Consider the following 24,431-nt stretch of genomic DNA (forward strand, 5'->3'; position numbering starts at 1 on the left):
GACCACATCATTACTGGTATCCTGCTTAACATGCATGGGGGTTTGCTGTGAAGTAGCAGGGATGGGCACAGTTCAACAGTTATTTCCCAAAAATCCTGTTTAGAAAATTTGCAAGGGCAAATGCTAATTTGTTCAAATACAGCTCCCCATCCAGCTGCAAATCCCAGTGACAAAAAAAAAAAAAATCACTTCAAATTAATTTGATCTCTCTTGCTTGTGGTGATGTTACATGTTCTATGGCAAGCTTATATTCTCTCGTGTTATTCACATTATTCTTATTATTCATATTGTGCCCCTTGTGGAAGCCTTAATCATAAATCCCACTGGGCTACGAGTTGTTCATGGTCCATTCAAAAGGATGGTCCTGCTCCAAGATAATTTTGGGTTGAAACATGAAACAAGAGAAAAGATTGACACAGACAAACGTGGGAAAGCACAAGAACAGCATGAGGCAAACCCGGTCAGCTGAGCAGGCGGCACACCAGAAGCCTGATCACTACCATTTTTATGTTCACAACTTTAGGCTAATTTCACTCTGTTCACTTATTTCTAACAAGGCAATCAATCTCTCTACCACCACCTCCCCATTTTCCCAGTGAGCCTGGAGAAGACAGAACAAGAGAAAATAGGATGGACCTGATAAGCATCAATTTTGACAAAGCTCTTGAACAGCCTTTCCATGGAAACACCCAGGGAGAAATCTGGATGGTTCTCAGATTCACAAAGATGGATCTGCTTATGGGGTTACGAAATGGGTTGCCTGGTGGCAATCAGGAGGAGGAATTGATAACCCAGGACTAGTTGTGTATATATAGTGGGTTTTTTAGTTTTAGACTCCATGGAATAATCCATAGAGATATGTTTCAGAACACCAAAAGGATATAAATAAAGGCTATTAATAAAAGAATCTATATAACCCCCCCCCAAAAAAAAAACTTTTTTACAGAGAACAGAGGCCACATATAACTGAAAAGCGGTGTTTAATTTTATCACAGTATTACAGAATCACAGAGTTTGGAAGACATCTTCCAGATCACCAAGTCCCACCATCAACCCAGCACCACCATAATCACCCTGAAAATCCAGATATCTCTTGAACACTTCGGAGACAGTGATTTCACCACCTCCCTGGGTAACCTATTGCAATGCCTGTAATTTTTCTGATATCTCCTCCCCTGGCACAACATAAGTCCATTTCCTCTTGTCATTTGAGACATGACAAAAGAAACTGGCCAGCACTTCACTACAAGCCTCTGTCAGGTAGTTGTAGAGAGCAATGAGGTTCCCCCTAAGTCTCCTTTTCTCCAGACTAAAAACCTCCAACTCCCTCAGCCACTCTTCATAAGAAATTTTTTCTAGACCCGTCACCAGCAAGATTGTGAAGAGTAACCACACCTGTACTGCAGATATCCAAGTAAAACTCCTATTTTCTGTGGCACATCCCTGGAAGTGCTCAAGGCCATGTTGGATGGATCTTGGAGCAACCTGGTCCAGAAGAAGGTGTCCCTGCCCTTGGCAGAGGGATGGAATGAGATGATCTTTAATGTTGCTTCCAACCCAAACCATTCTGTGATATTATGATTCTGCAATGGGCACACTTTTTGTTTGATTCTTTGAAAGATTCCCAATGAGAATACACCATCATCTCTTTTCCCATACCTCAGAAGAGTAATTTAATGTGTTCAGAACTCTGTACTATTGCAGCCAGGCTAGTTCTGGCCCAGATGTTTCTTGCCATATTAGCTAAAGAGGTTACTTCTGTTCCTAAAGAGACACTTCAGATAAGGTGGCATTTGCTGAACATGTCCTGAGGTTACACTGATTATACTTTCTGTTCAGAAATCACTCATTTACACTATTTACAAAGTACAAGAGATTGTTGTTGGTCTATGTTCAAAATGGAGCCTGCTCTAGAACCAAGACCAGGACAGAGAGAAGCAAGACCACCACACTTCCATGTCAGGCATTGTTTCACAGGGAACTCAGACTCAGATGTCTCTTCAGCACATCAGAAAAGTCAAGTCACCTGTTCCTGGTGAGACACCTCAAACCTCCTGAAGCATTTAGAAGACTCCATAAATAAATAAAAATAACGGAGTTAATGTACCCATGAATGCACATGTATCACAGTCATGAAATTCATGGCATTCATGAAACTGTAAAGTCCCATGGACCAAAGTCACCTCGTGTGTGAAGAAGGAATCTGACTATCTTATTTTCTTCCAGTGCTTCAAAGCAGTAGAAATTTCAGACCAATATTTAGTTGGGCAAAACCTACAGGTCTTCAAGAGCAAAGAGAATCATCCAGGTTCGGAGAGACTGGAGAGAGATCAAGGAATAGCCAGTGGCTGTCCCTTATAGCTGTCTCCTTCCCATGTTCATTGTAGGCTGAGCTCTTACAGGGCTGGAACTCTGTCCTTTTCTTATCACAGCCCAGCCCTCTCTGAACGTAGCAGGTATCCAGGATGAGTGGACTCTGCATGCCCACAAATCCTCATGTTTAGATCAATCATCTGCATAGGTCTGATGTTTAGAGAAAAAGGCATGGCTTTCCCTACTCTAATTAGCTCAGGCCCACTTCAGCTAGACATTGACAGCGGTTTTTATGGCAATTAAAAAAATATAAATCCCTGCTTTAACGATGGTACAACAGCTCCCAAATCATAGAGTTGTCCATGAGCACATTTTTCTCGCTCCATTTGTTTTTCTAGCCAGTGAATCTTGTGATGGAGGCAATAATAAGTATCCACAGCTTCACTAGGCATGAAATTTCCCTAATGCTGGCATGGGTGACTGGCAGCTAAGGCAGGGTTTTCTTCCCCAGAGGTTGTGACCATGAGGTCACTTGATGACTTTGTTTTCTCCCCTCATTTTCTCTTCTCACCAGTTAAACTTGCTGGGCTTTGTAAACAGATTTCTCTTGCTCTTTCCACCTACAGGTTTCACATGTTTGGGGATACACATCAGTTGAGACCCACAGTGACAATCACTGGCTAAAGTTTGCTTAGCTCCTGAAAAGGCTGTAAGTGTAGGGTGACAAAGACCCTCACCCAGAACCCACTGAAGTCAAGAGAAAGACCTAAAAATTACTTCAGTGGGGTCTGCATGTAGCCCACGAGGATTTTTTGATTTCTCAGGCTGTTGATCTGTTGCCTTCCATGAGCACTAATTTTACTGATATATTTTTCAAAGCAGTCCAGCTATTGCTTGGATAATTTCAAATCTGCCAAGTCAAATGGATGCACTGCACGCCATGGTCCATAAAAATGAAAGGTCAGCTATTAATTGGCTTCACTTTCAGCTTAGTGACTTTGGAGAAGTCCCTCTTGCAGCCACAACATTTAATTTATCGAGAGATATATTTGGATCTATTTATTTCAAGAGGAAAATTGTCTGGTTTGCTGCCATTTATTTTATAAAAGAGATAATAAAAATGTAATGAGTATGGAGATTCAAAAGTGGAAATGACATGAAGAAAGTAATAACCATTAAAGTAAAAATATAAACAAGTCTATAAACCAAACCCTCAAGACATTTGCCATGTATAATGCAACTTTTATACCTCTTACTTCATAATGCATAACTTTACAAGAAAATTAATTTAATGCTTTTGCTAACCTTACTCAACCCCAATCAAGTAATAGGTAGCAAGAAAAACAATTATATGAACACACAGTAAGCTTTCATTTAGTTCAAGTGGTGATTCAAGTATTTCAATAGCATAATAAAGGCCTGAAACCCATTTAACCGATAGCAGAACTGAAATCCCTAAAACTCTATTTTTCACATGAGACTGCTTGGATGCTTAAACCCGCTTAAACTTCTAAAACAGGGCTCCTGTAGGATACTTGTCTGTACTGGCCTCTATAAATCTATCGGGTGCTTTACAGAAATAAGCTCCATATACAACAGCAGTCTTGCAGGAGGGACAGGGCTTATGGTTAAGGAATGCTGACAGACAAACAGCCACTAATGATGGAGAGGAGTTCTGGCCCCCAATTTGAGTGGGCAGAAAGGAAAGGACCAACACTCACCAGCCTACCCACGGTAGGATCACCCACAGCAGAGGGTATAGCTGTGGCAGCTCATACCACAACCCCAGCCCCACCCCTGGAAGTGTTCAAGGCCAGGTTGGACAGGGCTTGGAGCCACCAGGTCTAGTGGAAGGTGCCCCTCTCCATGCAAGGGGCGTAGGACAGGATGGTTTTTGAGGTCCCTTCCAGCCCAAAGCATTCTGTGATCCTGTGTCAGAGCCCCTGTTGGGATGCCCAGTGGTCACTGTGCCATCCATGGGATGTCAGGCAGGAGACAGCTCGCAGGGTTCTATGAAGGGTTTTTCAGAACAAAGGCAAAGGGCTGAAAACCCCTTTAAACCCTCACCTCACTCCCTGAGGTCCTGTCCCAAGCTCCCAGCAGTGCAATTCCCACTTCACTGCAGAAGGTAAGGCTGAATCATAGAGATATTTAAGTGGGTAGGTTAAAACTGGGGCATTAGTCCTTACATCTACACAGAGACATATGGCTTAATTTTCCCTGTCGTGAGGCCTTTCTACCTCCTGCTGCCTTCAAAAGACATCAGACTGCACACACACAGATTAGAAAATAGCACTGACTGTTAAGATGTGTGATTGCAGATATTTCCATAATCACAAGCAAACATGTCAACCTTAAATGGTCCTACTCTTGGGCTCCCCACCTGTAAAAATAAGAAACAAGGCACTTCACACACCTTTCCAATGCTAGGACAGGGTTATTTCTGGAGCTGACTGAGGCCTTAGGCAATGAAGAACCATGTTCAGAAAGTCCAGAGATAAGAGAAAGTGTATGCTGCATAAAATATTATTAAGAGGCTTTCAGAAGCAGGGGAAGTTGCTCTGTACTAAAAAATCCCTGAAGGCTTTGCTGCCCTTGAGTTCAGTGACACAGCTGAGATATCTATAGTCATATAAAGATTGCAACTGTCTAAGCAGCTTTGTTGGTAGCCAAAGGCAAGATCTATAAATGAATCATTATCGTGATTCATATCAATTAGTTTTAAAACTGACGAAAAGCCAAAAGCTTCAGCTCAGTAGGTGGCCTTGTTCCAGTGCCTGATCCAGAGAGGAGCACAGGGCAATCCATGTGTCCTCTGACTTGAATGGGGCTTGAACAGGGACTACATGTCTTTGAGTCACAAATGCTGGAGCTTTGGACAGATCCTGCTCTCCAACCAACCCTGTGGGGACCAGAGTATTCAGGCACTCACATTTCTGCAGGACAGCATGAGTTTCGTCCAGGTCTGATAACATCATTCTTCCATCCGTCTCCCTCATTTTCATCTCAGTTAGAAAACTAGGCATTCTTCCATCTTTGGCAAGGAAACCACACAGAGGAAGTACTTTCTGAGCAGGTCTCATCCCAGGACAAGAGCAGCCAGGAGACAGCTGCCAGCAGAGGTGGAGCAGCTCATCCAGCTGCAGCTCATTGCACCCTGGGGCAGGAGGAAGGGAGAGGCAGCTGCCAGGTTGGATGAATATTTTTGGCAGGCTGAATGCAACCCACAGGTCACCTGCCCCTCTGCCTTGTGCATGTCCATTCTCCAATGAGTCAAAAGCCCTTTGCACCAAGCCACGACCTGCGTTCATGTCTCAGGAGCAGAAAGCTCCATCATGAGTCAAGGTACAAGGCAGCAACAGCAGCGCCCGAGGTCCCCTCTCACCACTCCATCTGTCTGGCTACAAATGACTGCTGAACTACAAAACTAATACCCCTTTCCAGATTCTCAGCTCCTTTTACTGCTTGAAATACTTCTCTCTCCCATTACCTCAACCAACATGTTGATATGTCAGTTGAGGAACACGTTGGCAAATTGGCTGCAAATGTTTCTTCTCCTTTCCCTGCTGTGTCCAAAACATACAGTTACGCCATCCTGAACTCGCATAAACTCCCAACTGTGTTTATTTCAGAGCTGTAAAGCTGATTTGACTGTTTAAATTGATACAAGGAAATAGAAACAAATCACTTTACAGCCTCCAAGTTGGCTTCTGCTGCCCAAACATCTTTTTTTGTGCCTCAGGCCTCAACAATTCTCCACCAAATACGTCTGAGCCCAAGCCATTTAGATGAGTTAGTCCTCACACATGTATTTTAGGGCTTTTCACACTCAGATCTTGGGTTGTTGGGTTTTTTTCCCCTCATTTAAGTTCAAAATATCTGGTTCTCCTTAATCATTCACATACTTACTAAGGACCTTGCCAATGTTCATTTAAACCAAATTATGCCTTCTTGAGTGGTACTGGGTCAGGCCATCCAGAAAGCTACAACTTATTTTTCTAGTAAAATCTATAATGAGAACTGTGTGAATAACTGGTTGTTGGTTTGTGTTTTGGTTTTTTTTTTTTTTGCTCTTCTTTTAAAGCTTGAACTGAAAAACTAAGAAAAAAAAGTATTGGATGAGCCTTAAAACTGTTTCATTTTTCTCAAAGGAATGAAAACAAGCACAAAAACACAATAAATGTTTTATTGCAGTACTTCTCTCCTTTGAAAAATTATCACTGAATTTAGCTAAACTAGGCTTTAAAACATGCAGACTGTAACTCTTTGATTTTCCCTTTCTTCATTTGATCTTTTTTATTTTCTTCTGACAAAGTACTCTGCTAAATACAGCTGTTACTGCTAGACGTGGAGTGACCTGAAACTGCTTTTTTAGCAATAAATGAATCTTTCTCTCTAAAATTATTCTTTTATATCCAGAAAGGGAAATAGATCTAACCTTTTCCTCTCTTATAGCACAAAACTAAATGATACATTATTCTTTATTTTTTTCCGGAGGTTTTCTTTGGCTGAGGTGCTCGGAAACATTGAATAAAATCTCTCTAGTAGCTTCTGAGGTAGCTTCTGCTTTATCATCCATAATCCTGCCTAGAAAGCAGTATGTACTCATGCATGGGGATCAGTCATGGGACTTGGCTTATACCATAGCCACAGAAAACATAACCATGGCACAGAGATGACGTATCTAATGTCAAGGGCAACATTATTTAAAAGTGAGTTTCTTTCACTGGCTGCCATTATAACATTTGAGCTCTTGCTAAAAACACGGGAGATCCCAGAGCAGGTATTTTGGCCCATAACAAGGACCCCTGAGTCCTTGACCCCAGGTCTAACCCCACCTTTGGCTGCAGATGGGGTTCAGATTGAGGGATTCAAAGCAAGTGGAAGCAGCCCTTGGCACTCCTCTTTGCAGCTGGCAAACTACAGCCAGGCCTCTGGCTTTCCAAGTCAACTTTTCATGACCCTCCAAACTAATCCCAACCTTTGCTCTGGACTCAGTACAACTGGTAAATTTGTATCCTAAGGCTCATTAAGCATCCCCTGGTCTCATAAATCCTATATTGCCCCAACACTGGCCATGGAGGAAGCACTGAGGGCGACACAAGCCTAAGAGTATGGCATTTAAATAAGCTCACACTAGTTAGATATTTCCCACACATAACTGGAAGCCTTCATTGAAACAAAATGTTGCATTTTAAGCATTACAACAGAACCTAATGCTAGACCTAACCTTGGCTATTGATAAGGCATACTCCTTCATGTGAAAATTTACTGTGAGTAAAACAAGCTGAGGCAAACTCCGTATTTTCCTTCACCAACGTGCCAAAGTTCAGCTGTAAGGGTCTGCAATACATCTTTCAAGTGCTGTAAAAACACTTGAACAATAATATATGGAATGAGAAAGGTATAAAGCACATCAAGAGACTTCAGCTTAAAGTATAGGAAAAAAAAGGGATATCTATATTCTCCATCACAGGACTTGCAAATTTGAAAATAGCTGTAGCTCTGTAATCACCATTTTCATGGATGTTATCCCTGACCTTGGGCCAGCCTGTGCCAGAAACACATACCAAGGAAAAATTCAGAATAAGGCTACCAAATCAACTGAGAGCAACACAGCTTTCCTCCACAGGGTCAACAAAACTCAACCCTAACCATCATTCTGCAGCAATTCATTTAATGTTCATAGCCCCGCCTGAACACTATCTTCTTACGTGTTCATACTGCTAAACAAAAATTAGTAATACAACATTTTTTAAAACCCCTAAACTTATACAAATCATGAACATATCTGGCCTGAACAAATTCTAAAATCTTGATTTTTTTTTTTTTTTTTAATTTTAAAAATTCTTAAACAGGCAAGTTTGGATTTTAAATTTTGAATTCACCGACACCTGCCTCCGCATTCTTCCAAATCACTTCTGCCCCTGCAAGTAACCCTCAACCTCAGGCAATGCACTCTCCTCAGCCTAAAAGCCATCCCTAAACTGGTTCACCCAGTCAGTTGTGAGTGAATCCACACACACCTCTTTCCACCTGAAGAACTAAGTGTTCATTGTATAAATTGGATGCGATTGTCTCTGCTTCTCCCTGTTTCAGAGAACCTAGCTCTAGTCTGCTCCCTATATCCCACTCCTTCCTTTCCTTTCCTCTGGATGAGTCCAACGTTGACCTAATCCTGGATGTCCAAACATTTTTCTCTGGAAGCCCAACCTGAACGCCTCTCCAAGCCCTGGCTGGGTTATTCTCACTCCTCACACTTGCAAATGACACACATAAGGAGGTCTGGCAAAATGCTCTTTCTTTTTTCTCCCCCTTCCTTTTCCTCACAAACACTGATGTTTCAGCTAAAATATATGTGACACAGACTGCAGTCTCATTTATCCCCTGTACAAGGGGTACTAACCTTGTCCCCAACGTTGCCTATGGACTAGACACCCACTGATCCCAATTCCCACAGCCAAGAAATTGGTAAAAAGTGCCCTCTGTATGAAAGAAAATAAATCAATAAACTGGGATGTGCTATGCTGAATTTCACAAATCTTAATCCTGAGACTGTTTTTAACCTGTAACTCAGTCAGTCTCCAGAAAACAAGGCAGTTTCTGGTGTTAGTTGAAGTCCTCGGCCAGGAGAATGTTTGGAACAAGGAGATAACACTTTCTGCATCCGTGGGGGAGGGCTGAACCTCAGACAACAATTGACATAACTCAAGGCAGCCTCAGCATGATCCAGCAATGTCCCCATTGCCCCCACAGCACACAGGGCACACTTTAATGTGTGATATTGCATATATAGGGTACTGCATTTTTTTTGAAGATTAAAGCTAAATTAAACATTTTGAAATATCAAAAAATTTTTAAAATAGTAGTTTTATTTTTTTTCTCGTGGAGATGTTTTTAAAGGAATGGGGTTGCTTTGCACACACCTAGAAAAGGAAGAGCAAGAAAAGCCTTGCTCCACCTTGCAGTAAACAAATCCCCACTTTAAAGCAGCAAGCAGCACCAGAAACATTTTTCATGTACAACAACACGAATCCTGAGCAGCTCCAATGAGATTGATGGATATGACCCTTCTCTTGCTTTTATAAGTGATATTCTATTAACTAGAGAGGAATAAAACCTGAGATGACAGCCAGACTCCATCACATCCTCTGGGCTAAAGCTGCTGCAAGAAAGGGAAGCAGAGGGTGTGGAGCAGTGCCAGGGGCTGCCAGGAGTCCCAGCAGCCACAGAGTTGTTATCTGCAGCCCCCACTCCTCTCCATCTCTTCCACCTCAGGTCTGACAAAAAGACAACATTAGAGGAATCCCTCCATTGCATTTCCAAAATTCATAAGGCCATTTCTCCAGCGCACAAATGCCAGTCACCTGCCACGTGAACAGCTGAACTGGGGGTGGACACAAACCCCCAAATCACGCAATCCTAGAATGGTTTGAGTTGGCAGGGACCTTAAAGTTCCAACTTTAGTTCCAACTCCCCTGAACAAGGGGACACCTTTCGCTAGAGCAGGTTGCTCAGAGCCCTGTCCTGCCTGGCCTGGAGCACCCTGCAACACACCCCACTTCTCCGTTTTATTCCAGTCGCTAATTCCCAGCGCTGTTAACCAGCTCGGGAAATTTGTCCTGTCGTCTCTAATCTTTGAAGTGCAAACTTCAGACTCATGCAGAGCAGGGAGCAGAAGCGATGCCTGTGTTTTCAGGTGAGCAAAAGCTGCAGACTTCAAAGGTTCCGCATTAAGTCTGTGAAGCTTCTTAAAGATTGTCACCTGAGCTTCTCACAAGCTGGCTGAAAACGCACCCATACATGCAGATAAACGTATTCTTTGATCTGAGCAATAAAAACAACTGTTTTTCTGCGTGTAAACCACTTTTTTTGTAAATGTTTATGAACTGTGGGAAATTATGTCTCTGCCAGAATTTAAAATAAAGTGATTCAGTGGGTTTTGCCTTTCACTTACCATTCATTATTGCTCACAAACATTGCAGGAATCCCAGCGGAGTTTTCGAGGCAGGTTCACGGTGTTGTAGTTACCGGGGAAACACATGATAAATTGTTGCTATCTAAAAAAGAAAATCCCCATTAACTTTCTATTAAAGAGCAAGCGATGTGAACTATATGGAGAAATGCCTTTACGGTTACCATATTAAAATGCCGTATGTTTTGTTTCAAGATTTAACCAAATACTAGCCAAGCTCTGACATTTTTATTCATTGTGAACAGTACCCAGCATTTTACAGTCTGTGGTTTACCATGCATTGTTAAAGACAGTCCAGTGTTCAGCTGGGTCAGCCCAGAAACAGCAGACACCATGTGATTTCTCCTGCAGTTAAAATCTTTACAGGGAAAGCTTTGCTAAGCTAGCCTAAAAAAACCAGCGGTGTATTTCACACCAAAATGAAGTCTTTTTGTCAGCTCCCTGTGGCTTGTTTGGGATATCCAGTCCCAGATGAAGAGTTCACGGGTTTAGCAACCAAGTAATTTTGCGTAGCGTAGACAAGGTTTTTTCAGCCTATGTTGAAGTTAGGTTTTTTTGGACTTGGAGCACAAGTGTTGCAAATTACCAGCCACCCAGCCCTACAGATCATGATGGAGACAGGGATGCCTTGTCCCTGATGCTCCAGGGAGTGAGAGTGCCACATGGTATCACCTAAGCAGCCACACAGAGAAACAACAAAGCTTCCTGATTCAAAGCCCTCTTTGAGCACTTGCAGATCGTGTGGGCAGTTTGAGAAGGAATCATCACCCTCAAACAGCACCTCTCAGAGGGAGTTAATGTCCCTACTGTCTTTTGGTCAGTCTCCAGCCTTTGAGACTGACCACAAGAGCTGCTCTGACCTTACTGCAACACGAACTGCCTAAAACCACCTTTAGCAGAAGCTAAATTAAATCTGCCTTCTCCCACACTAAAATGTCCTAAAGGCACGTTTCCTTCCCTGTCCTCTCTTTCACACCCATCAGTTATGGTATCTCAACCCAGCAGAAGGCAGCTTTCAACAAAGAACAGTAATTTCACTGGCAGCTCCAAACTGATTCACATTTGACTGCCCATGTCTGTCACACTCAAGCCTTACAGAGTAAGACCCTGAATCTCTATAGTGAGTTAAAAGGATTTATTCTCATTTAAGAGGTCACCTCTGAATTGATGAGATACATTCAGTAGCTGACTTACCCAAGTTTCCACTGTGAATTAACAAGAAAGTAGAGATATTGTCCACTTTCTTACTGTATTATTCCCATCTCTCTACTCTCTGGATTAAAGAAGGCATTAATTTCCTTGGAGCTTGTGTTAGGACATCTAAGCTTTATTCCACAGGACAGGATCTTTAGAAGATTTCTGGCAAGTAGAGGCAGTGTTATGGGATGTAGAAGTTAATTTTTCCCTCCTTGTGTGACAGAGCAGTGACCGGGTTTGGAAAGTGAAGACATGCAGCTCATGGTCAATGAAGGGGAAAGACACAGGGTCACATCAAAGTAATGTGTTTAGCAGAGGCTGGACATGAGCCCAGGAGTGCCCAGGGGGGCAGGAGGGCAATGTCCCCGGGGATGTCCCAGCCGTGGTGTGGCAGCAGGGCCAGGGCAGTGCCTGTCCCTGTGCTGGCCCTGCTGAGGCTCCTCCAGTGCTGGGGCAGTTCTGGGCCCTCAGACAGGAGAGACACTGAGGGGCTGGAGCGTGTGCAGGGAAGGGAATGGAGCTGGGGAAGGGGCTGGAGCAGCAGGAGTGGCTGAGGGAGCTGGGGGGATTTTATCCTGGAGAGAAGGAGGCTCAGGGGGAACCTTCTGGCTCTGCAACTCCCTGAGAGGAGGGGCGAGCCAGGGGAGGAGGGGGTAGTATCGGGCTCTGCTGCCAAGGAACAAGGAACAGGACAAGAAGACAAAGCAATTCTTCTCTAAAGGGGTTGTCAGGTATTGGAAGGGGCTGCCTCAGGAGGTGGTGGAGTCCCCATCCCTGGAGGTGTCCAAGGAATGACTGGACAAGGCACTCAGTGCTCTGGGCTGGGTGACAAAGTGGGGATAGGTCAGAGTTTGAACCTGATGATCTTGGAGGTCTTTTCCAACCTTTAACATCCTATGAAAAAATCTTCAAGATTTAGACATAGCCTGGACATGAGGCTCTAGACCAAACTGAAAGAGCAGTGAGAGCTTCATGCAGGAATGAGGGCAGAGAGAAAGAGGAAAGAAGGTGGGAAAGGGAAGGCACAGTGAACCCAGGAGCTCTAGTGGTAGGACTTGTTCCTTGACATGTCTGTGGACCCATTCCTGCTCTGGGTCAGACAGGATGGCCATCTGAAAATGTCTCACACCTTCCCTGTCCCTGCTCTTGAAAGAAAAGGCTGGTCCTGGTGATGGTCACAGCTCTAAGGCCATAATACTCTAGAGAAGGGAGGGATATTGGGTTCTCTTTGAAGGCAGGAGGCCCATGCGACCTCCCTTACCTGGCTGGTTTCTCTGAATACCCAGAGGCACTACTTTAGTTAGAAATTTGAGTTCACACAGGGCTAAATCCTTGTTCACACGTGGATTTAGCCCTAGCTTTAAATCAGTGTCACCAAGATGCAAAACGATGGAACAAAAGTTTCATTTTAGTCAGTTGACCTGTTTTCTTTTTCCTCATCTTATTTTTACTTTTACTGCTCTGCTTCTTAAATTCACTCCTAAAACAAGCAAACCCTTTTTGTTTCCATTTGCAAAGGATTAAAAAAAAAAAAAAAAAAGTGAGAGAGACACACATACACAAAAAGCCAAAAAGAAACAGAGAATCCAAGTGGAGAGGTATGTGTTATTGGACAAGTGTTTAATTTATGGAACTTGGCTGGCAGAACAAGAGTTTGAATTGTACTTCAATAAGTGGAGCTCTTAGAATAAATGTGGCTTGTAAAATTGTTTTACAGTCTGCTTTGCTGAGCAGCCAACACCTCATGGAAACCTTTGAGAAACATTCTGTTTAGAAGCAACGGTTTTTATATTTCATATTTTCTCTATTTGTTTTCCCCTCTGGTTTTATAACTGAAACCATATGCCGGAAAACAGGATTTTTGTGTCTTAAAATATCTACCTGATCTGACTACTTTTATTATTTAAAAAAAAAAAGAAAAACAACCAGCATTTTGAAAATTCTTCATGTATTAGGTACTTGGTTCAAACATGAACGTGTCCTTGTTTGATACTCAAGTCAGCTGCAGGCTTCCCAAATAACCTTGGGATAGTCACTTTGCTGAGATTCATCACCTCTCTTCCCATGTACACGTGGTGCAGATGTGTGCATCTAAAAGCTGTCTGTCTTTCCCATTATAAACAGAAAATGTAACAGAATTTGAGACATGATTCATCTGTGTAGGATGGGAGGGGATGAATCATGCTCTAGATCCATATATTGTCCATCTCTTCACTGGAAGTCAAATCAAGATGCTCAGATGCAGACATTCACACTGCAGATACCCACAGTTACCCTCACAAGCCCCACCTTAGTCTCTTCTGTGACACTAAAAGGATGAGAAAGATCATTCTGGAAGGAAATCCATCCCATCCAATGCTGATGTCCGACACGGCTGGGTGATTTGCCCGGAGATTATATCGATCGGTTTGTGTCGACCCTGTGTAACTGTAAGCCTTTAAATGGTTATAGGGAGTCAAGAGGAATAGATCTGGATTCAGGTAATATATTAGGAAGAAATGCTTCCCTCTGAGGGTGGTGAAGCACTGGCACAGGTTGCCCAGGGGTGCTGTGGCTGCCCCATCCCTGCAAGTGTCCAAGGCCAGGTTGGATGTTGCTTGGAGTAACCTGGGGTGGTGAAAGGTGTCCCTGCCCATGGCAGGGGAGTGGAACAGGACGACCTTTAATGTCCCTTTCAACCCAAATCACTTTATGATTCTAAAAATCCTTCTCTACAAACACCATTCAGGAGTGGCAAGGAAGTCAAACCCTCCTTCTTCACAGTTACACGCACACATGTCACACACAAATAGTGCCAGCACAGGTTCTACTCCAGACACCAGTGCATCCATCAAATAAACTCTGTGCCTTCACTGGTAGACTGGGACATACTGCTGCAACAGAGGGGAAAGAAGAAGCAGTAAAGTTTTGCCTTGGAGCAAAGATAAGTGTTGCATTACACAGTCCAGAGACTGGGAAAGGAAGACACAGAAAGGCTCCAAGACCACAATGTAAAAGCCAATTATCTAAATAAGGATGTAAGAGTCATATTTAGCCCCCTAAGTTAAACTATCCTGATTGCTAACTGTCTTGTGGTAGTTGTACTTGTACAGAAATGACAGAGCTGCTCTGGAACGTGGCTTCATTTAATGCCTGTGATAGGAAATTAGATCACTTGAGCATTTTTTTTCTTTTGGGGTAGGTTTGTTTCTTTGTTTGTTTGCTTGGTTCTGTTTGGGCTTTTTTTTTGTTTTTACTTTAAAGGTCTGTGGCTAAGGGTTTCATACCTGTTCCCAGAAACTGTGCTGCATTCACCCTCAGCAGCTGTTCCAAAATGCCCTCCTCCATTCATTTGCCTTCAACATCACTGTTTGATCCCTGGTAGAGCCTCACTTGGTAAAGTCATTATGACTCAGCCAAGCATTCTGTCACCATCCCAAAGCTTTTCCCTCTATCTGTACATGGCTTTTCTTTTCTATTCCTTTATGGCTTCTTAGGAGAGAAATGTGCTTTTGCAAACTGCTTCCTTTCAAGGCCCTTGTGTGGCCACATCCCTCGAAGCCAGTGTGTTTCTGATCACTCTGCTTTCAGCACAGATGTGGAAAGATAAATTACCCAGGCTTGGCTTCAGGTACCTTAGCACAGGGCTAAGTTCCCAACACAAACAGCAGCCCTGCAAAAAAGTTGGCTCAAGTGTTACTCATCACCCACCACCATCTCACTACTCTGACCAAAAAAAAAAAAAGAAAAAGGTGTTTTTTCTTTTCATGAGACAACCAGATCACTGCAGGCTGTGTGATGGTGCTACGCTGGGAACATTTTCTCCAGCAGCACAAAGAGAAACACAGAGCTTGCTCTGGGAGGCTTGAAAAATACACATCTCTGTGCTGTCAGCACCCTGTGCCTCAAAAGCAGGCTACAGCAGGGGTCTGTTTGGGGATGAGCAGGCACAGGTAGGTCTGGAGGTGACTCCTAATCACCCAGCATCACCCTGCAGTCTGATAAATGTCCTTAACGAGCAGGACTGCTCATTACCACACTGATGAATCACTGTTTGCTGACAAAAAGGCCCTTTTCTCAGGGAATTCCTCATCAGCCCTAGGTGTGCCATAAGTGATTCAGGCTCTCATTAGCCCTAATTAGATAATTGTTCAAATGATTTCTCTATTATTCATGGAGCCTGTACCACTGAGCACCAGCCTATCCACAGACTGACAGGCGCTTGCTGCAAAGAAATGGTGCTTTTCCAGGGTGATGTTCCTGCAGGGATCACTGTGCTCATCACAGCCCTCCAGGATCTCACCCAGCTGTTGCAGCCCCTCAGGATTATCTGATGTAAAGCCCCATGTGTAGAGGTTTTCAGCACCCCCAAATCTCTTTTTTTTGCACTTCCTCTTTCCCCCAAAATTTGGTAGTTCTTCAGCCATCTCCTCCAGTTGTGTCCCAAGCTGCCTTTCCAGCTCTGGAGGGTACGTGTGCTCCCTTCAAGCAGAGGTTTAGTTCCTTCCAATTCATAAGAAGAAAGCAAAGAGGAATTGTAAAGAGGCAATAACTTTTTTCTTAGCCCCAGAACTCTGATGCCCTTCTTGATGTGGAATACAGGCCTGTTACAGATGGCCCAGTTATTCAAAAGCAATAACCTGGGACTACAGATCCCACTTCCAGAAACTTCAAGGTTGACCTTGGCAAAATCTCTTAGGCTGGAGTTCTTCTTGCCTGAAAACAACCCTCTAAAAGCTCAGCCACCGGGCTCCCTCTGCAGCCAGTGGAAAAAAAGAGGCAGACACCCTTTTTTTCACATCTCAGATAGGTATGTAAGAACAATGGGATATGAATCGCTCTCTGGGGATGTAGAGGAATTGACTGCAGAGGGGTCTAACACAACAACTTTGCCCTTAACCCCTAATCGTTAAATGATGTGAGCAAAGACAAGAGTTTTAAAAATTCACAGCTCACACATCCCAGTTTCAGAGGGAACTGAGCTGTGCAATCTTATAAATACACGGTTTAGGAGCTCTGCAGTCATGCTGCTGTTTGTAAAACCCACAAGCAGTTTTTCCAGGTGAGGTTTTAAACAACCATAAGTTTTTCAGGTGCTATGATGAATAGACACAACTACTCAGTCTTTATCCTCCCTCCTGGTTAAAGCTGTACTGCACTGCTCAGGGTGATTACTGCTCACAGCAAAGGGACCCCTGGCATTTCTTTATTAATGGATCCTTGAGAATTCCAGGACGTAAGAGACATTTCAGTCTCTTTTACGTGGATCCACTGCAGCTGTTTGAGCCCACCTCAACCCTTGGAATTCTTTCGCAAAGACTTCTAGAAGGACATGAGCAAACAAACAAAATAGGCAACGTGGAAAAAAATCATGGAATTGTTAAGGTTGGAAAAGCCCTCTAGGATCACCGAGTCCAGCCATTAATGCAGCGCTGCCATCCCACCACTAACCCTTGTCCCCAGGTACAACATCCACAAGCCCTTTGATCACAATAAAACCACTGCACCCCTCTTCCTCTTCTCATTGCTTGTTCCTGCATTGAGTCCAGCTGGGCAGAACCTGGGAACCCCACTGTTTATAACCCCCTGGGACACTCACCAGCCAGGACTGGATCAATTCTCCTTTGGAGACAGTATGGGAGAGTTGGGGTTGTTCAGCCTGGAGAAGACTCTGGGGAGACCTTGGAGGCCAAGAGAGCTGGGGAGGGACTTTGAGCAAGGGCCCGAAGTGACAGGACAAAGAGGACTGATTTTAAACTAAAAGAGGAGAGATTTAGGTTTGATATAAGGAAGAAATTCTTGGCTGTGAGGGTGGTGAGGCCCTGGCACAGGTTTCCCAGAGAAGCTGTGGCTGCCCCATCCCTGCAAGCATCCAAGGCCAGGTTGGATGTTGCTTGGAGCAACCTGGAATAGTGAAAGGTGTCCCTGCCCATGGCAGAGGGGTTGAAATGTGATGTCCTTTCAGGTCCCTTCAACCCAAACCATTCTCTCTGATTCAAGGTTTGGAGGCTCCTTGCACAACCGCATTTCTTGCTTTAGACCACTCCACACCTCCTACGCTTCTCCTCCGTCGGGATCGCGCAGACTGAGCGATGCTTAGGCTTAGTTTACACAGCTCCGCAGAGCAACACCTCTCGCCGGCACATCCCTCCCCCGGGCTGGTGCTGAGGTCATCCCGAAGGCTCTCGCTGCCGTGGGGACGAGCTGCCGGCAGAGAGAGCCAGAGCACTGGGGAACAGGCGCCGCGCAACGCGCTGCCAGGGATGAAGGGAAAACAGCTTTTCGATGCCCGAGGACCTTCTCGGGAGGCCATTCAGAGCAGCAGATCCTTTTTTACCATCCGCCTGTCGGTGTTCGCCTCTGCAGAACAGCCTTCCCTGCAGCCGAGCATCCCTTCCCAGCCCGTCCTGGCTGCCGCCGCAGCAGACAGCCTGCCTGCCTGTCTGAGCTACCCGAAAACAGCCTCCCACCAGGAGATGGTGCCCATATTCCACGGCACTGGGGGCAAGCCCCTCAAGGCAGTCCGCTTTGGGGAAACACCTAGAAGAAACCCAGTCCGGCTTTTCCAAAGCCATTAGAGCAAAACCCACGGGTGATGCCAGACTCCCTCAGGCAGCAGGGAGGCAGATTTGCGGGTGTGACCTGCGGTGTAGCGCTATTTTATGAACAAACAAAACAGGCACCATGGAATAGAATGATAGAATTGTTAAGGTCGTTAAGGTTCTGAAGTGCAGCGTATTTTCTCTTTAGAGTTTTTATTGTAATGGACTTTTTAATGAACGAAGCCCTGCAACTGTAATGGTGAGGTTAATAAAGCCCTACTCCTGATGAATACAAACCTGCTAACTAAAATACACACAGCCCTGAGCCAGAGTGCTTATCTTTGTCGAAAGCCAGATGTGTACGCTGATTTCTGTGCAACACTTTGATGCTACCCCAGGTTGCTCTTGATAATCCATCAAAGGCAGATGTGGAATGAGAGGTGATACATGAAGGCACCAGCTCAAAACATCAAAAGGGATACACACTTCAACCTCTCCTCTGGTATTTTCTTGTCCCCTGTTCTCTGCTACTGCACTGGCAATTTGCATTGCTTCCCTCCAGCTCTCTGCTAGCCAAACATCAGCAGTCTTCCTCCTGAGCTATACTCAGCCAAGCATGGTGAGCACACAGGTACCACTCAGTTACTTGGGAAATGTCACGTGCCCTGTCAAGCCAGAAGCTTGCTGGGCTGCAAAAGGAGCAGGAGTGATGGTGGGATGCTGCAGGGCACCGGGGCCACATCCCTCTTCTCCCCTGAAGCTCTGTGCCACAGCTCCATGACAGCAGCGGGTCACTGCCTGGCCCTCATCCCCAGGAGGGGACACCACTGCCCTGGGCAGCAGCAGCACACACCACTCTCAGCAGTGGATCAGGCAGGTCCCTCCTCCAAGAACATCCCATCTTTGGAAAAAAGACGTCACCACGGGGTTCTGAAGGCTGTCAGGGCCCAACCCAAAAGGTTTTTCTAACACACCATCTCTGTGATTTACAGTTGTCCTTCACCCGAAAAGAGATGGAACTCGGCGAGATCGTGGTGACTGAACATTCCAGTGAGAGGCAGATGTACAAGAGGCGGGCGCCAAGAGCCCAGGACCTGCTGTGGAGAAGCGGAAACTGGATCCACCAGGGTTTTGGGTATCTCACAGGAGAAATGAAAGAATATGGAGAGTGGATGAAAAGTAAGCACGGGGACGTGTTTGGGGCTCTCTGGCTGGGTCCATCTCTATTGCCAACAGTACTTTCAGTGCTGGGGCACGACATGAGAGTCTGTTTCACTCCCCGAGGCAGAGCAGAAGCAGCACGGTCCAAGCTCATTGCAAACTTCTGCCTTTTTAATTATCTCATTCTCAGGAAGGAAATCCCACTGCATCCTCTTTCCACCACCATGGCTGCACGCAAAATTCAGCACAGGCCAAAGACATCTTTTACACTTGAATCAGCTATGTGTCATTAGCATCACACTCCTTATAGCAGTGCCCAGAATCACACGTCAGGGCCAGGGATCGAGTCTCGTTTGTAACTGCTTTGGATCAGCCACTGCTCCTCACCCACATGTGGGCTGACAATGGGAATTGTGTGGGCAAAGGCTCTTGTCTTGCCAGCTGTGGGGCAGCAATAGGCACTGTGGGTGTTATGATGCTATAAAATTCAAACCGAGACTGATCTCAAAGGTTTGCTGTCCAGACAGGAGCACTGCATGAGCAGATGGTCCCTGTTACCCAGAATTACCAGGAATGTGGGTTTTTGAGAGTCTGTGTAAGACTGTGGGTCCCCCTGTCAGGGCTAGGTTTGTTAGCAGAACCACTGCAGCAGTGGGAGAGAAATAAGTGCACAGACAGGCTGTGCAGCAGCTGTCACTGGTGGAGAAGCTGGGATGAAATGATCCAGACAGACCTATCAGGCTGCAGTGTGTGTGACCCCCAGACGCAGGGGAACATCTCCTCTTGTTTGCCTTTGCTCCAGCAGTCCATACTCAATGTTTTGAAAACCTTTGGCCACTGTCCTCTGGTTATATTTGAATTTTTACAGTTAACACTTGCATCTGAATCTGAGCACACTGTTGATACGTGTTTCACATCTCAATATCAAATATGAGTTAAAATTAATTCAGACAAGGCTGGTCATTTTTATCTAAGGAACTCATTCTTACTCCTCCTCATTCCTCCTCCTTAACCCTACCTGGAAAGAGGTTTTTTAGGAATAAGTCATTGCCCATATTCAAAAAGTAGCTTGACACTTTATGCTGCATCTAATTAACAATCTAAGCTAACAGAATTAATTGCAAATCTTTAGGAAGGTGAGAGCTGCAGACACACACTGCCTGAACATTTTGTACATGCAAGCTCCTCTTTCTTGCCTACTCTCCTTACACCTATTCTCCTGCTGTGTGTTTAATAACACACAGCAGTTCAGAAATGGTTACAGTTCTCCCAGAAGAGAGGAAGAAAGAAAAAATTCAAGCCAAGTACCAGCAGCAACATTTATTGCATGCTACAAGTCCCTCCTCTGCCCAAGGAGATCACTGTACATAAATGCCCTCCGACAGGCTGCCCTCATCCCACCTTCCCCTTGCACTCACCTGAGGCACCTGAGCTTAGTGCCTGTTTGCTCTGTCCAGGTTAAATAGCCTTCCCTAGAGAGCAATAACTCTTTGTCCCTTGAAAATGCCTCTTTGCCCTGAATACAGTCCAAGACATAGTATCTATTTTCTTAGTTTAGTTCTTTTAGCTCTCAAAATACTTTTTAGGCACCTTTGACCCCTTTGATCTCCTATATGCAGTGTACCTCCATGTTCTCAGTTGCTGATTTTCTCCCTAAAACAGCAAAACTGTTTCCTTTTCATATTTCCCTGTCTACATACAAACCAGTTTCAGAGTCCCTCTCTGCATCTGAATCATACACTAAAAAGGGTCTGTTTCCCCATTAAATTTATAGCAGAATCTAATGTGATCTACCATGCAAGTAACTGTTTGACTATTCTTTGACCACCATAAATAAATCACTTTTTTATCAATGCCTCCACGAACTTTATAGCAGTGCCCAGTCCGTCCCTATTAGTTTTCAAGTGCCAGATGCAAAATACGCTGAGACAGCAATGAATCAGAGAGTGGCTTTACAGTTTCTCCCATTAATACATCACCTCTGTTCTGTGGACCAGAAAGCAGCTGCAGGGATGAGGGTGCCTTGCTCAGATGATGCCTTATCGACAGCATTCTCCTTTGATCTCCTCCAGACAAGCCCTTAATGGTCCAGCTGGTGGACTGGATCTTGCGAGGGACCTCTCAGGTGATGTTTGTCAACAACCCCTTCAGTGGGCTGATCATTTTGGCGGGGCTTTTCATCCAGAGTCCCTGGTGGATGCTCACGGGCTGCACCGGCACCGCTGTGTCCACGCTGACCGCGCTGGCTCTCAGTCAGGACAGGTAGGTGGCACCTCATGTCCTCGTGCACTTCATAAAAACTGTTTTGCTGTAATACCTGGAGCCCACTGGTGGCTCGTAGCCACTCGTTATGGACAGCAGACTGGCTCTCCTTACAGAGGGTTTGGAAGCAGTTGGGTGAGGACAGAGCCGTGGCCCAGGAAGCTCTGGCCTGTCCTCACAACTGTCTGTTTCCATGAAAATAGATGATTAACTCTCTCTGATAGCGACTGTCACCACCATGCAGCTCCTACAGGTCATTAAGGAGCCCCCTAGACCACCATCATCCAAAAATCCCCAAACTCTCCCCTTCCACACACCAGTGAGAGACAGTACATCAGCAAACTCACTGCTTTTTTATCCCTCCCTTCCCTGGGAGCAGAGCACTTACAAGTTGTTTCTCCAGCATGCCTTGCTACCCTGCAGACATTTATTTCCATCACAGATCAGCCATCTCAGCTGGGCTGCACGGCTACAACGGGATGCTGGTGGGATTGCTCATGGCCGTCTACTCCAGCAAAGGGGATTACTACTGGTGGCTTCTCCCTCCTGTGGTAGTTATATCCATGGCCTGGTAAGTACCCCTGCTCCTCCTCAGGACAATTCTCAAGGATATATATACCATTCTCTGGCCATAAACAGCTTGAACACACTGAAGTCCCCTCTACACCAGTAACTCCTGCAGTGGTGGCAGTGGAATGATGTGCTCATCCATACACAGAGCTCCTGAGGGATGTCGTAGGAGTTGAGGGCACAGACAACACTGATTATAGCACGTTGATAAAGCAGCCACTCCACCCCAGTTCTCCAAAAGCATCCCTCAGCAACTGGACACATTCGGGGTGGAGGTCATCATGCCCAACACCACAACAGCTCCTCCACACCCAGGTACTGAACCGACCCTGTGCTCTCCCTTGGGCTGAATTCAGTATTCAGTCCCTTCTCAGACATGCAACCAGCCATGAGCAAAATTAATTCCCCCAAGTAACTCCAAACGCCAGGCTGTGTCCTTCCAGGATTAAATTTGCCATTCTTAAACACGGACCCTCACAGCACTGCAGAATCTATTTAACAGCCTTAACTGGAATTAATTTGACACATTTTAATCACTGTAAGCAATAAGATGCAAGTCATTATTGGATTTCACTGCTTTTAAGATCAGATTTTTATATATATATATATATTTCATTTCTTTAGTCTCTCTCAGCAAAGGTCATTTTATAAGAATCTCTCAAAACCCAGTGCATGCTACAAGAATGTTTAGCTTGTCTTATCTGCCAGAATTCCTTGAGGCTTTTTGTTCAAACTTTTCTTCATTCTTTTAGTTCACAAGACTCGAGGGTAGAGCTGAAAGATTTTAAAATTAGACAGTTCAGTGATGTTTTAACTGATATTTTGAATTTCAGCCTTAGAAGTCAGCATTTCTTTAATTGTTTCCTTTTTTCCTGACAAGATGTATAAGCGGCAGAAGCTTTGTGTTTCAGCACAGAAATTAGGACACCATTTTCACTGAAGTACTGATTTTTTTTTTTAGTTTCCTACAGCTAGAAGCAATAAATCTGTAAAGTCCTTTGGGGACCAAATTTGTAAAAAAAAAAAAAAAAATAGGCTTCATCTGAGATTATACAAGGAGAACAAAGCATTTTTCCCACTGATAGCATCTACACAGCAGGACACAAGATGTTGCTTTTGAAATGCCAAATAGTTGGGGTGGGGTGGGGTTTTTTTTATTATAACCAGCTTAATGACCTTCTAGGACTCAAATAACGGCTTCTTGAAGAAATTAAGTCTTTAAATTGATTTTTTGCGTACTGTGCAATGTCCACTTCTGCTTGGAGCGGAACATAAGAGCTGTTCAACTCACTTGTATCAGAGGAGCTCAACTAAAAGCAGCAGAATACACGCCATTTCCATCAAGAACAGGACCTGGCCATTTGCTCTCTTCCACAAGATTTCTGGGCCCCATAAATATCATATATTACCTTGCCAACATGGTCCCATAAAGAGTCCTTCATGTAGGACACACACTTCAAGTGGAAATCCGGCAGTCCTGAAAATGATCCTGAGATCTGGCAAAGTTTGCATTCCAGGTTCTACAGACAAAAACTTTGGAAAAGGTCATGGCATTTCAAGGTTTGAATGCTTTTTAGTGTTCTGCCCCTAATAGGTTGAGGGTCAACCCACACTCTTTAATGTTAAATATATTCAATCAAGCTTTTTTTTTTTAAAGATGAATCTCAGTTTTCAGAAAATGCCATGTGATTCTGGATGGTACCTAGGCAGCACAAAGTAACATCACTGTCTTTGACATACACTCAAATATCAGTCAAGGTCTGGGTGATGTCTGGCACCAATGCATTGCACAGCTCTGTTACACTGGTGGCTTCATCTTACACTCTGTGTAAGACTCTGAGGAGTCCTAAGGACTTCTCATTCCCCAAAAAACAGCGTCTAACATAACAAATATTTCTGTGTTCCTTAGTGGAAGATTTTCCACCCTCCTTGGTCACCTCTTCTGCTTTATTTCTCTTCCAGAGCCATCTTCTGATATCCTTCCCACTGTTTAAACAAAAACAAAACAAACAAACAAACAAAAAAAGGTAAATTAGGTAATTTCCAGCTCCCTCTTGCCTCCTCAAGAGAGAAGCTTTTTTAGAGCATCTCAAGTGCTCCACAGTTTTTCACAAAGCATTCCCAAAATTTGCTCTTCTGTTTCTTGTTGAAATTATCTCCTGAACAAGAAGTCAGATTACCTGTCTCCGTCCATGCCTAAATGCTGTATTAGATACATTTCTTTGCTGATTCCCTGAGCTCAGCGTAGCTACCAGAGTAGCTGTCCTGAGAGAAGGGTGTGGAGTCTGCACCATCCATGAATGGATTAGATGATAGTTTCTTCAGAAAGATGAACAGCATTCTGAAACTCTTTGTCTGATGCAAACTGACATATTGAGGTATTCACTACCTGATGTTTCTAAATGTTCCACCACTATAATTGTTATGAAAAA

General features: G+C 44.4%; 1 protein-coding gene across 1 annotated transcript in view; it reads left to right on the forward strand.

Annotated features, from left to right (window-relative positions):
- Positions 1-24,431, forward strand: part of LOC126647375 (urea transporter 2-like) — a 119,782-nt gene that overhangs the window by 89,507 nt on the left and 5,844 nt on the right. Inside the window, exons 3-5 of the mRNA XM_050329554.1 lie at positions 18,999-19,185; positions 21,240-21,429; positions 21,872-22,000. Coding sequence (XP_050185511.1) covers positions 19,020-19,185; positions 21,240-21,429; positions 21,872-22,000 — 485 coding nt within the window. The 5' untranslated portion in view covers positions 18,999-19,019. The remainder of the gene's footprint in view (positions 1-18,998; positions 19,186-21,239; positions 21,430-21,871; positions 22,001-24,431) is intronic.

This window comes from Myiozetetes cayanensis, unplaced genomic scaffold (assembly GCF_022539395.1).
Source record: "Myiozetetes cayanensis isolate MyiCay16 unplaced genomic scaffold, myiCay2020 scf4, whole genome shotgun sequence".
In the NCBI taxonomy this organism is placed as follows: Eukaryota; Metazoa; Chordata; class Aves; order Passeriformes; family Tyrannidae; genus Myiozetetes; species Myiozetetes cayanensis.